Genomic DNA, 13,804 nt, shown 5'->3' on the forward strand with positions numbered 1-13,804 from the left:
AACACGTTGGAGTGAGGGTTAAAGCATGGCTCGGTGTGTTACTTAGTCAACTTCACCCTTGGTCCCATGTCCTGTGGGTTTAGTCGTCTGTTAAGTAGTTCCCTATACCTTCTGGAAGCTAACCAGGGATGATCATCCCATCTTTGAGCTCCTGGTAGGGCCCTGATTTAGACATTATGTCCAGCCTATCAAAAACCAAATATTAGACCAGTGGTTCTCAAATTTTGGGACCTTGGAATCCCTTTGAATTCTTAAAAACTGAGGCCCCAAAGATCTTATGTTTATATGGACTTTATTTATCCAAATTTACTGTGTTAGAAATGAATACAAGTTTAAAACATGTATTAATGCACTTAAAAATTACAGAAACAAATATGTAGAGACAGAAAGTTGATTCATGATTGCCAAGGGATGGTAAGGGGTTGATGAACTGGGACTGTTGCTAATAGGTATGGAATTTCTTTTGGGGGTGATGGAAATGTTCTGGAATTAGACAGTGGTGATAGTTGCACAACATAGTGAATGTACTAAAAACCACTAAAATGAACACTTACAAATGGTAAGTTTTTTTTTTTTTTTTTTTTTTTTTTTGCGGTACGCGGGCCTCTCACTGTTGTGGCCTCTCCCGCTGCGGAGCACAGGCTCCGGACGCGCAGGCTCAGCGGCCATGGCTCACAGGCCCAGCCGCTCCGCGGCATGTGGGATCTTCCCAGTCCGGGGCATGGACCAGTGTCCCCTGCATCGGCAGGCGGACTCTCAACCACTGCGCCACCAGGGAAGCCCCAAATGGTAAGTTTTATGTTATGTGAATTATATCTCCATTAAAAAAATTGCCCAAAATTACAATAACAAACCCATTACATAGAACATAGAAAACATTTTAATTTTAAAAATGACTATTTTCCAAAGCAAAAAAATAGTTAACAAGAGTGACATTTTTTACATTTTTACAAATCTAATGTCTGATTCAAGACAAAACACCAGGATTCTCATGTCTGCTTCTGTAGTCAGTCTGTTGTAATATCACACATCATATAACCTCTTGAAAACTCGGCAGTATACCCAAGGAAGAATGCAAGGGAAAAAGTCAAATGGCATCTCAGTTTTATTATGAAAATAATTTTGACCTTGGAGACCTCTGAAAGTGTCTCAGGGATCTCCAGAATTTCCAAGACCACACTTCGAGAACTATTAGATGACTAGCAGTTTGGTCTTCCCTGCGCTTTACACAGGGGCTCTTCATGTTTTCACATTTGTTGCCAGTTCCCAGATATTTGGTAAGTTACCTGCCAGAAATAGTGGAAAGAGCATAGGTCAGGGAGTCAGGGCTTCTGAGGTTGAAAGAATAGCTTATGTACGGGGCTTTGTTGCCAGGCCGCCTGGGGTAGAGATATTTAGCCTCTTTGTGCCTCCATTTCTTCAGCTCTTGAAAGGGAATAATGGTTGGATCTGCTTCCTAGGGATCTGCATCTGCCTGGTGGAAATTAGGATTGTTAAACAACTGATATTCAAACAGAATAAGGTAATTCTGTTCACAGTGTTCAGTTGTAGTGTGCTAGCCACTGTCTTAGACAGATGTGGTTCTTATTTTCCTGGAGTTAATTTTTTTCGCCGGGGAGATGGGTGTGGGACTGGGTGATGGTGACAGACAATAAACAAAGAATTATAAGGGGAGGGTATCAAGATCTGCATCTGCCTGGTGGAAATTAGGGTTGTTAAACACCTGATATTCCAAGAGAAAGAAACAGTAATTTTTTTTAAAAACTTCCAAACTAGATCCTTAAGTAGCAAAGGAGAGCAGAGGCAAGTTGAATACAAGAGCTTACGCCATAAAAATTGGAAAGAGACTAGTGGATGAAGCAGATAATTCTGTCCTTCAAGCCTGGAAAGATTAAATGAGGGTCATCTGGGACAACAGGCATAGCAACAGTGATGAGGAAGAGAACGTGGGCTGGAAAAGAGAGAACCAGACTTGGGGGGCGAGGTGGAGAAGGAGTCCTCAGATAATAGAGCACCATGGGTGTCCAAGAAACCATGCCAGTCTCCCCAACTTGGACAACCTTTCCTTCATTTCATGTACAATTAATTACATAAGAGCCACAGGGGGTGGGGTGGACACTACCCAGAGGAGCTCCCGGGGGTCCGGCCGAGCTGTACACAGGCCCTGTCCTAAAGGCACTGAGGTCACCTTTGGTGGCTGCTGTGCATAGGCAAGTTTGCTGTGCTCACTGGAATGATGAGGCTTGCTCTGCAGAGGTTGCCTTGAGAAGACAAAAAAGAATATTAACGTTTAAAACAAAACAAAATATTGTAATCTCTAGAGCAGGTATTCTCAAAATGGGGGTCCCTGGTCTCTATCAAGTTAAAACTATTTTCATAACAATACTAAGATGTTTGCTTTTTCACTCTTATTCTCTCATGAGTGCAAAGGCTACATGATATGTAATAACAGATTGAATGCAGAACAAGCTGAACTAGTCTGTGGTGACAAAGTCAGAAAAGTGATTGCCTCTTGAGAGTTGGGGGCAGGAAGTGGCTGGGAAGGGCCCAGAGGGAATTTTCTGGGGTGATGGTAATGTCCTATATCTTGATAGTAGTTTGGGTTACACAGGCATATGCATTTGTCAAAACTCGCGTGTGGAAGCATGACATGATTTCCCAACCGTGTGATCCTCATATTGGCATTCCTTGTAAGATTTTGTTTCTAAGATATTTGAAAATCAAGGACATGTGAAAAATGCCCAGGTTTTAACATCAGAAAGACCTCAGTTTAATCCTGATTTTGCTACATACTATGTTTGTGACTTTGAACAAGTATAATAACAACATTTAGCAGAGTTCCTGGTACATCACAGGCACCTAATAAATACTTGTAATATGACCAAGTGAAGTAATGTAATTTTTCTTAGCTCTAATTTTGTACTAAGGATAACAGATCTCATTTTCATTTGCTCTACTAAGATTCATAGTGTTTCTGGGTGAATTTTATTTTGATGGCAAACTGAAGCAGAGAATTGGAAAAAAAAGTTTCTTTTTGCTTGGGTTTGCTCAGTTATTAAATACTAATGGGGAATAGGCAAGGGTGTAAGTTTGTGGGGAGGGGACACAGTGACCTCTGACATCTGTCCTTGTGACTCTCATCACCTACAAACATATCAACTGCCTTCTGTCTTGGTGACTTCATCTGAAAGATGGGAACAATGCTACTACTTTCCAATAGAATTGTAGTCACAATTAAATGAGGTAATTTTGAAGAGTACCAGACTTAAAATGGATGCTCAATAAATGTTAGTTGTCTCTTCCATTTTTCATCTCTCCCTACTGTTTTCCCTGAAATAGATAAACATGTATGACATGTTAACATGTAAACATATTAATATAGTCTTCCTACCTGAAGTCATCCTTAATGTTCTCTCATATAGCCTATGTTAATAATTGGTCTGGGCTTCCCTGGTGGCGCAGTGTTTAAGAATCCGCCTGCCAATGCAGGGGACACGGGTTTGAGCCCTGGTCCGGGATGATCCCACATGCCGCGGAGCAACTAAGCCCGTGTGCCACAACTACTGACCCTGCTCTCTAGAGCCCGCAAGCCACAACTACTGAAGGCCCCGTGCCTAGAGCCCATGCTCCGCAACAAGAGAAGCCACCGCAATGAGAAGCCTGTGCACCGCAACAAAGAGTAGCCCCCCCTCGCCACAACTAGAGAAAACCCATGCACAGCAACCAAGACCCAACACGGCCAAAAATAAATAAACAAAAATTTAGGAAAAAAAAATTGGTCTGTATTTGCTGTCTTTCCCCAGCACATACAGGTCCACATTCATGATAACACCAAGAATTGCACACTTTCATTGGCTAGACTTGAATTTTTTGGACCAAAAACTTTCTTGAAATCCATGAGCTGTAGCCTAAAAGGGAGTCTTCTGTTACTAGAGAATTGGTTCTGTCGGGATGGTTGTTTAGGGATTTGACCTCAGCTGTCTCCTGGATGACTGCATCAGCTTGTGCAGGTTGAGGCCTCTCTATTCTTGGGGCTGCTCAAGAGGCCTGGCCCTGTGTTCCCTTGACATGGCTCTCCCTGTTGCGCTCTGCAGTGGGAGCTTGGGGACTCACTGTGTATATCAAATCATCACTTTGTACACTAAATATGTTACAATTTTTATTTGTCAATTATATTTTAATAAAGCGGTAAAACTTTTTTGAAAAATAAAATGAAGTTACTAAAAGTGTAGGTTTTGATAACCTAATAACGTATTCTGAAGGGAAGAAAAGAGAGCCAAAGTGAGGTTTCCCTGAGGAAGAAGAAATTCCACCTGCAGACTCTGCACCATCTCCTCCTGCCTGGAAGTTTCCAGATTGCTGGCCTGCCCTACAGATTTCAGACTTGCCTAGCCAGCCTCCACAGCTGCATAAACCAATTATTTGCAGTAAATCTCTTTATGTATATATGTACGTATAACTCTTCATGGTTCTTTCTCTTGTAGAACCTGACTGACACAGCAAGTAACTTTACTTATTTGACTGAACAAGTAAAGGCTAGGTGTTAACTCCCTCAAGTTTCACTCTTTACCTACTCCACATACAAACTTACCTATACCTTCACTCTATTTTCTTCTCTCTTAAAGTTTCCTGCTCCAACACCTACATAAAGCATCCTTGCCAATCTCTTCTGAGACCTTGCTCCATCGATTATCTCCTCTTTCCTGAATCTTCAGCCTCTACTCTAACTCATGCTTACGTCTCCCCTGTCTAGGAAAAAACAAAAACAAAAAAAAACTCCTTCCTTACATTTCCCATAAATATTACTTACATATTTTCTGCCTTTCTAGAGCCAGACTTCTTGAAATATTCAATTCTTGCTGCTGTATTTCCTCACTTCCCATTCATTCCTTAACCAATTGCAGCCTGGCTCCAACTTTCAGGTTCCAGCCAAAACTTTCTTTGTCAAGATTATAAGTGACCTTCTGATTGCCAAAGCTAAAGAAACTGAAGTCTGTCCTTTTCTTGACTTCTCAGAGGCATTAACCACTCCTTGAAATTTCTGTCTTGCCTTTGAGTGCATCACTCCTCCTTCCCTTCACCTCCGAGACCACTCCATTCTCTATTTCTTTAACTGATTCTTCTTCTCGGACCAACTGTCAAACTCTGGTGTTACCCAGTCCACTCTGACTTCAGCCTTTTATCATTTTATATGCCTACAGTTTCCCTGGGTGACTTCTTCCACACCCATCACTTGAACTTCATTATCTGTGTGCTGGTGACTCCTGAATCTAAGCCCTATATCAAACTCTTATCAAAGCTTTATTCCCAAATATCCCTCTGCCCAATGTTGGATCCAGACATGTCCCCATTCCAGAATGTGCCACAGATACATCAAAACTCAATGGGGAGGCTTCCTTGGTGGCGCAGTGGTTGAGAGTCCGCCTGCCGATGCAGGGGACATGGGTTCGTGCCCCGGTCCGGAAGATCCCACATGCCGCGGAGCGGCTGGGCGTGTGAGCCATGGCTACTGAGTCTGCGCGTCCGGAGCCTGTGCTCCGCAACGGGAGAGGCCACAAGAGTGAGAGGCCCGCGTACAGCAAAAAAAAAAACCAAAAAACTCAATGGGGGGGCTTCCCTGGTGGCGCAGTGGCTGAGAGTCCGCCTGCCGATGCAGCGGATGCGGGTTCGTGCCCCAGTCCGGGAAGATCCCACATGCCGCGGAGCGGCTGGGCCCGTGAGCCATGGCTGCTGAGCCTGCGTGTCCGGAGCCTGTGTTCTGCAACAGGAGAGGCCACAACAGTGAGGGGCCCGCGTACCGCAAAACAAACAAACAAAACCCAAAAAACGCAATGGGGGAACTTCCCTTGTGGTGCAGTGGTTAAGAATACGCCTGCCATTGCAGGGGACACAGGTTCAAGCCCTGGTCTGGGAAGATCCTACATGCTGCGGAGCAGCTAAGCCTGTGTGCCACAACTACTGAGACTGCTCTCTAGAGCCCCTGTGCTACAACTACTGAGCCCGCGTGCCACAACTGCTGAAGCCCGCACGCCTAGAGCCTGTGCTCCGCAACAAGAGAAGCCACAGCAATGAGAAGCCTGCACACTGCAATGAAGAGTAGCCCCCGCTCGCTGCAACTAGAGAAAGCCCGCTCGCAGCAACAAAGACCCAACGCATCCAAAAATAAAAATAAATGTATAAGAAAAAAACCTCAGTGGGTCCAATGAACCTATCTACAAAACAGAAACAGACTCACAGACAGAGAACAGACTTGTGGTTGCCAAGGGGGAGGGGGCGGGGAGAGAAGGACTGGGAGTATGGGGTTAGCAGATGCAAACTATTATATATAGGGTGGATAAACAACAAGGTCCTACTGTATAGCACAGGGAATTATATTCAATATCCTGTGATAAACCATATGGAAAAGAATATAAAAAAAAGAATGTGTGTAACTGAGTCACTTTGCGGTACAGAAGAGATTGGCACAGCATTGTAAATCAACTATATTTCGAAACTCAATGGGTCCAAAAGCTAATTAATTTTTCTTTTGTATTCCCCATCTCAGAGAGTAACAGTCTTCCCAGTTTCCCAAGCTACTAACATGGTAGTTCTCCTAGATTCTCCTTCACTCACCCTCGTGCATTCAGTTATCAAGTTCTTCTGAGCCTATCTTCCACCTCAAATCTCTCAAATTCTTCCCTTTTCTCTTTTCCTCATATTACTGCCTTTGTATAGACATCATTTCTGATCTAGAACTAATCTCTTAACTATTTTCGTATCTCATCCTGCTTTACCTTTAGTCCATTTTCCCCACTTATACCAGGAAAATTATATATTCTTCTAAATCTTATCAATCCCCTGGGCAAAGTTTTCAGTGGCTCCCCGTAACTCATAAGATAAAGTTTAAATAGTTCAGTATGATATTCGCGGTTCCTGCCTTTCCATGAGGCTTCATCTTTGGCCCAATTGTGATTTGCATTTTACCTGTACTGAACCACTTGTAGTTCTCATATCTTCACATTTCTGCATAAGCTGGGCCCAGTACTGTTCCCCTACACCACACACACACACACACACACACACACACACACACACACACACACACACACACACACACACACACACACACTCTCTCTTCCCTGACCTCCCAGAGAAAGTTAGTCTTCTTTTTGGCTCCTTTAGCATCCTATGAAAAACACCTTTGTTATGGCACCAATAAAACAGTTTGACTAGAGGGAAAGAACCAGATCCTAGCAGGGGATATTTGGTAAATGTGTGATTAGCTTAATTCAGCAATTTTAAAGCTTAAGTTTTTAAGTAAGGGGATATTTTCTTCAATCATAATCTCCTGCCAAAACCTAATGTGTAGACTAGATAAGAGCCAGCAATCCCTTCCCTTAGCCCCCTTGTGCCATGCTGCCTCTGAGGTGCCAGTGCCTTAAGTGGGCATAGTGTGAAAACAGAGGCTTTCCTACAGTTGACCAGATATCTGATCTGTCAAAAGTCTGTCAGATTCAGCCATAAAAAGGATTGAAGTACTGATACATGCTATAACATGGATAAAACTTGAAAATATTATGTTAAATGGAAGAAGCTAGACATAAAAGGCCACATTGTTGTATAATTTGATCTGTATGAAATGTCCGGAATAGGAAAATCCATAGAGACAGAAAGTAGATGAGGGTTACCAGGGCCTGGGGGAGAGGAGAATGGAGAGTGACTGCTTAATGGGGATGGGGTTTCTTTTGAGGCGGTAAAAGTGTTCTGGGATTAGAGAGCGGTGATGGTTGCACAACTTGTGAGTATACTAAAAACCTCTGAATGGCACACTCTAAAAGGGTGAATTTTACATTATGTGATTTATATCTCAATAAAAATATAATTACAGTGGCACAGTATTCCATTCCATGGAATTGAGAGAAAGGAATTTTTATAAAAACAGACTAGGCATAAGTTTGTGTAATGTTAATATTTCTTTATAAAATTACATGTGCATAACTGTTATCTTCGTCTAATTGTGAAGAAATGTGACTGGGATTCTCTGGGATGTGTATAAACTTATTGGGAGCAGTGAGTAAGTTCCCCCACCCCCAATCACCACCACACACACACAAAAGAAAACAAACAAAAAACTGTCAAAAATTTAGGACCGGGAGCTAGAGTCCTAAGAATTATTTCCAAAGCAACTTTGTATCCTTGCTCAATCTATCCAGTCACCCTAATGCTTCCCCTGGACTCTAACCAGCCCCTTCTCTTCATGGAAACCCATGATGGAAATCTCTACCCCCCCACCCCCCCACCTTGGGATGTCCTTGTTTTGAGGGTAATATTGGCAGAGTAGAAGCTGTTGAGGAGGTGGTGGCTTCCTGAGGAAAGAACTGCGGTCTGAGAGAGCTGAGCAAGGACACCAGAGCTTATGAGTAAAGGTGGGGAGGAACTAGGCTGGGGTAATAGGCAAAGCCCTTGGCAGGAACTTAGGCTAAATTTTGGGAGTCAGGTGGGTTCTGGGAAATAACAAAGGATGATGGCTCAGGCCACCCATGTACAGTGAGTGGGTTAAGGTCAGGAGAGTGAGGTGACAGCCTTTTGGTGGAGAGGCACTATCTCAAGGGGAAGACAAAGGGGAGAAAAGGGCTGGAGAGTGGAACATCTGGGGTTTTCGCAATAAACCACAACTAGGTCTTACCTTCAGCCTTAGAACTCCAGTTTGGGTAAACACTTGAAAAAAAGAATTGGTGCAGGCCAGAATCTTATCTCCTCTTAATAAATTATGAAGAAAAGCCCAGGATTCTTACACCTCTCTCCCTCATCCTCCCACTCTTCCCCAGATTGACGTCTGACGAATAGCCAGAAATGAGAGTCACACATCCATACCCAGAGTCAAGAGGTGGACCCCAGCTGCAGGCACCCATACACACACTTTAGCCATGCCCTTTTATTATTTCTTTTTCATTGAGACAGGTGGATGGTGGTTAGTGGTGAGGGGTTCCCATACCCCCACTGCAGTGTTGCAGGACAACTCAGCAGTTCTCGTGTTTACTGGGGTAGACATCCCAGTGGAAGCCAATGGCATTGATAATGGATTGGCCAGATCGGCCACTGATGAATCGTAGCACAGTGTTGGGGTGCAAGGGGACAGCTTTGAAATTCTTGCCTCTGTTTTTCCCAAAAGTCAAGACGCGGGACTTGTCAGTCACAAAGACCAGCTTTCTCAGGTAGTTCCTGTACTTTCCCGACACCTGGACCACTGATTCCCCAGGGTCCAGGGAGATCTCGTGCAGCTTTCCCAACTTGCCACCCACGTAATCGCTCCACACCTTGCCGTAGCGCACCTGGAGACTAGGGGCAGGGGTGAGGAGGGAAGAAAGGGAGACACTGAGTAAGGTGATCAGAATTCAGGACCTCTTGGCCTACAGGCTGAGACCTTCAGACTAGTGACAGGGATGACAAACCCCCTGCCAGTCCCACAGAATGTGAGGGTTGGGTAAGCCCTTGGAGATCATACATGGAACTTCAACTCCTCATTTTGCTGACAAACAGGCTCACAGAGGGAAAACAACTTGCCCAGAATCACCCAGACAGTGAATATCAGAGCTTGAATTTGAAGTCTACACTCCCACCAGGCCCCCACCCCCTACTTGAAACAAGAAAAGGGATTTTTCAAACATCTGAAAGGCTCCGATGAAGGAAGAGACTTGTCCATGCTGTGCTAGGATACAAATCCAGGATCAGAAGGATAAAGTTTTGGGAGAGCCATCAAGCAAAGATGGAGGATGCCAGAGGGGATTTAAACCTTGGGTGGGGGAAAAACTAGACAACTTCCAGGTCCCTCTGAGGTGATGGTATATGATTTACCCAAGATCACAAGTGTGGGTGTGTTAGGGGTTTCGACAGCACAGGTCTCAAATCCAAGTCCTCTAATAATTTTTCCATATCCTGTTATCCCTGTGACTTGATTGAAACAGATGTGACCCAAAGTGACTGAGAAATACACAATTTAGTAAGATCCTAGAAGGTCCCCAAACCACAGAAACGCAAAGAATCTTACCCTATGATGTAGTAGCTGTTAACTCGGACACGAATGGCAGTGATGGGGCCATCCAGCTGGTTTGCAGAATGGGAGAATCGCTTTCCTCCGTAGCCTCCATACTCTCCACTGAAAGAGGAGGAGCTGGCCTGAACTGGAGGGAAAGGTGGAGTTGGGGGAGAAATCCCCTGAGAGCGCAGTTTCTCCCCACCACCCTTATTCCCCCCACAACTCAGTTCCCACCACCCCAAGTCAGCCACTGACAGCCTTGGCCACCAGCAGTACAGGAAGCTGCTTCCCCTGACTCTAGTGCTGGGCTCCTGGTTTCTCACGCTTACTGGCAGAGGCTGATGCACAAAGAAGGGCAAGAAAAGCAACGGTCAACATCCTGGGGCTGGAGTGGGAAGAAAGGAGAAAGTGAACGTTTACCCTTATCCCCCCAGATATCATTTACCCAGGCACCCCTGATCTCCAGTTGAGGCTCGGGTTTCTTGGTCCTTCAACTCAGACCTCATCCACCCAGTCTTGGTCTTAGAAAGAACTGTCCACACTCTCTAGTCCTGTTTGTCACAAATACTATCTTATGTGTCCTCAATCCCTCTGCCTCTCTCCGGTCTGGCTACAGCCGATCCTTCTCTTCCCTCCCAAGCCAGAAGATCAATCCTGACCTTCTAACTGGATTAAGCTGTGTCAAGCCCTGTTCCCTCCTGGCACAAAGCAGGAAAGGAGTTTTCTAAAGAAGAAGTGGAGGACATCTCCAAATCCTAGAGATGGTTGAGTTTATCAAACCAGGAGTCGGAGCAAAACCTAACTGAAGTAGGCCTGTGGTAGATTGGCCCAGTCTGTGGGACATCTGGGGCATAGTTTAAATTCCTAGTTTCATCCTAGTCTCAAATCAGAAGGAAAGGAGCATTTTAGAGGTATGTCTCTGGGTCACTTGGAGAGTGAAGGTGGTGATAGAAGAAACAGCCAACAGCACTGTCCAAGCAGTTCTGGTGCAGGTGGGATAGACTGAGGAGTTGGAGAAGAAATCGGAACCGGCTTAAGACAGATCCCAGGCACCTGGTCTATTTGTCATACCTCCTTCTCCACTAACACAAATCTGGCCGTAGGTGTATCCTGGGTGTCCCCAGTCCTTAAGCTGAGATCCAGATATCCTTACACCTAAGACTAGCTCACAACCAGATGCCCCGGTTAGCTGACACGCAGGTCTCCCCAGCCATTCAATCCAGGAAGCCTCTTCTTCAGCTCAGCGTGAATCCCCTCTAATTCAAATCCAGGCATCCCTATTACCCCTCAGACCATACCTCTGTCACCCCTCACCTGGCACTTTCAAGTGCAAAGTAACCCCCTGGAAACTTCCAGGTCTTTTATACCTCGTCCAAGCCCTCCCCCTGCTCTTCATTGCGTGAACCTCACCTCCTGAGCAAACATGATCAAACTCTTAGGGTCAGTTGTCAGGCAGGGTCTGGAACATCTTATCCTGCCCCAAGGGTTACAGGTGGCAGGGTGGGGTCAACTCTGGACCAAAGCCCAGATCTCAGAAGAGGCAGAATAAACTTGAGAAAAGATCACCAACAGAAGGGCCAGCTGCTTTGTGTGGGCAAACTTCCTAATCACCTCTGGGTGTGGTCCAAGGTTCTCCTTCCCCTATTTGGTTTCTGCTGGTGCCCTCACCTGCAATCTGCCATCTTTCAGGATAAACATTGTCCTCTGCAGGTATTTGAAATATAGATTCTCCTGGAAAGGGATTACACTCCCAACACCTTATACTTAGGAATGCCTACTATTTGCCAGACACTTTTTTTCTCTCCCCTTATATTTTATTTGAAAAAATCCAGAGTATAGAAAAGTTGAAAGAATTGTACAGTGAACATCCCTATGCCCACCATGTAGATTCTATCTTAATATTTTGCTGTACTTTCTATTTTTTCCATTCGTCCATCCTCGATCTGTCAGACTCTTCACAAACTTTTTCTCTCTGAGAACGGTGACTTGAGGCCACAGGACACCTGGAGATCCCCCTCCCTGGAACAGGTAGAGTCAGCGCAGTGGGCAAGTGGGAAGCTGAGGAAGTAAAAGCAGACAGGTCCTCCTCTGGGGGCAGTTCTGGGCCCTCAGGACTCCTGGGCGCCATAGCTGAATCTTCCTGGGGCTGTAGCCCACACAGGGCAACGGCTCCCTCCTGTAGGTCTGAAACTTCCCCAGGGTTGGTGTCATCGATTTCTTCTCTTTGCCAGCCCTTCTCTTCTGGGGCCCCTCTAGGACTGGCCCTCTGACCCACTGTGTCAGCAGGGCAGAAAAACAAAGCCCAAGGAGGGGCTGGAACCCTTAGCCTTGGTTAGTAATGATCAGGAGCGTGGCATTTGGAGTACCCCACCCCCTTATAGGCTCACCATCTGGGACTGAGGACTCATCCCAAGAAACACAGGGAGCCCCACCCTGATGAGCCGGAAGTAGGGTGGGGCTCCTGGCAGGGAGATTCCGGGAGCTAGGAGGGCAGCCAAGGAGGCACTGTGTGATCTCCCCTCTCCAACCTTCTGCACGTCCAAAACGAGCACATCCTGGTGACAACTTTTACTTCATTCCAGCCATTTTGTTCTCTTATGGCTTTTGTCCTTTCTTGTGCTTGCCTTTCTTCCCTGGTTCTCTCTCCTTCCTTTAATGTCTTGCTCTTTCCCTGACATCTCTTGCCCTGAGGTTTTCCCTTTATATTCTCTCTTTCTTGGTGCCTCTTCTCTTCTTTGTCTCTTCATCTCTCCCAAGCTCTCTCTCTAACTCCTCCCCCTCTCTCCTCTCTCATTATCATGCGTCTCTTCTTCTTTAATAGGAGCACATCACAGAGTCTGTGACCAAACACAGGGAATCAAAGATGGCAACTCAGGGAGGTCTGAGGTGAACACCTTGGGAAAACACCCTCACATTTCCATGACTGACACATCTGGGACCCTCAGAATAGAGGCTCCTACACTTGTCATAGGTTCGGTTTCATGCCAAGATCCAGAGTCCCCTCCATGCCTGCAGACTGGTCCCTGGGTTCCGGGCAAAAGTTCCTGAGTCCCCTTTCCAGAGTGACAGAGATACGCTTCCTCCAGTGGGAGGGGTCTCAGGGTTCATCCTCTGTCGTCCTGGAGACAAGAAAGGCCACTGTGTAGCTAATGCTGGTACATCTTAGAGTTTGCGCTGATGCTGTGCCTGAGGATCCAAAAGGAAGAAGGTGAAGGCCCTGGGACACCAGGCCCCCCTCTGCTTCTTCACATTTAACCCATGTGCCAGCTGGGTGCCTACCTGCCCCAGTCCCTATAAGCAGTGGAAGGTACCCCTGCTCCAGTGCTACAGGCAGGGAAAGTCCAAAGCCTTCCCGAGCTTTCTGCTATCACAGGCAACTTACACTCACTGACTCCTCTGCCCTTTAGCAAAGCGACTAACTCAGCACATGTTTATGGAGCATCTCTATGTTGGAGGCACCACCCCAGATGCTGGAGAGATAGTAAGGAGGAGGGGAGTCAAATCCCACCCTCAGGAGCTTTCACTCTAGCAGGGGGAGTCATCAAATGAATGTTACTACATGATATGTGCTATGAAGACATCATCAAAGCAGAGAGAGAACGTGAAGAGGGATGGAGAGGCCGCTGCTCTGGCTTAAAGGGTCCTCTGCTCAGGTAATATTTGCAAAGAGACCTGATTGAAGTGATGGAGAGAAATAAGATATTTGGGTGAGGAGTGGGCCGGGCAGAGGGAACAATAAGTACCAGAGCCCTGAGCAGGAAGCACGTGGGATGAATTCAGAAACAGCAA

At 45.8% G+C, this 13,804-nt stretch overlaps 1 protein-coding gene across 1 annotated transcript; it reads right to left on the reverse strand.

Annotated features, from left to right (window-relative positions):
- Window positions 1-8,479: 8,479 nt before the first annotated feature.
- On the reverse strand, window positions 8,480-10,499 carry ZG16 (zymogen granule protein 16). The gene is made up of 3 exons (XM_004269008.3): window positions 10,339-10,499; window positions 10,028-10,160; window positions 8,480-9,318 (listed from the first exon to the last, which is right to left on the reverse strand). Exons 1-3 carry the CDS (start codon window positions 10,454-10,456, stop codon window positions 9,000-9,002), a joined length of 570 nt encoding a protein of 189 aa, XP_004269056.2. The 5' UTR covers window positions 10,457-10,499; the 3' UTR covers window positions 8,480-8,999.
- Window positions 10,500-13,804: the final 3,305 nt, after the last annotated feature.

This window comes from Orcinus orca, chromosome 16 (genome assembly GCF_937001465.1).
Source record: "Orcinus orca chromosome 16, mOrcOrc1.1, whole genome shotgun sequence".
Taxonomy (NCBI): Eukaryota; Metazoa; Chordata; class Mammalia; order Artiodactyla; family Delphinidae; genus Orcinus; species Orcinus orca.

Coding starts and splice junctions, on each gene's coding strand:
- ZG16 (XM_004269008.3), bottom strand. CDS start 10,456: ATGATATCTGGGGGGATAAGGGTAAACGTTCACTTTCTCCTTTCTTCC. Junction 10,161..10,338: donor ATCAGCCTCTGCCAGTAAGC/GTGAGAAACCAG, acceptor CTTTCCCTCCAG/TTCAGGCCAGCTCCTCCTCT. Junction 9,319..10,027: donor AACAGCTACTACATCATAGG/GTAAGATTCTTT, acceptor CCCTGCCCCTAG/TCTCCAGGTGCGCTACGGCA.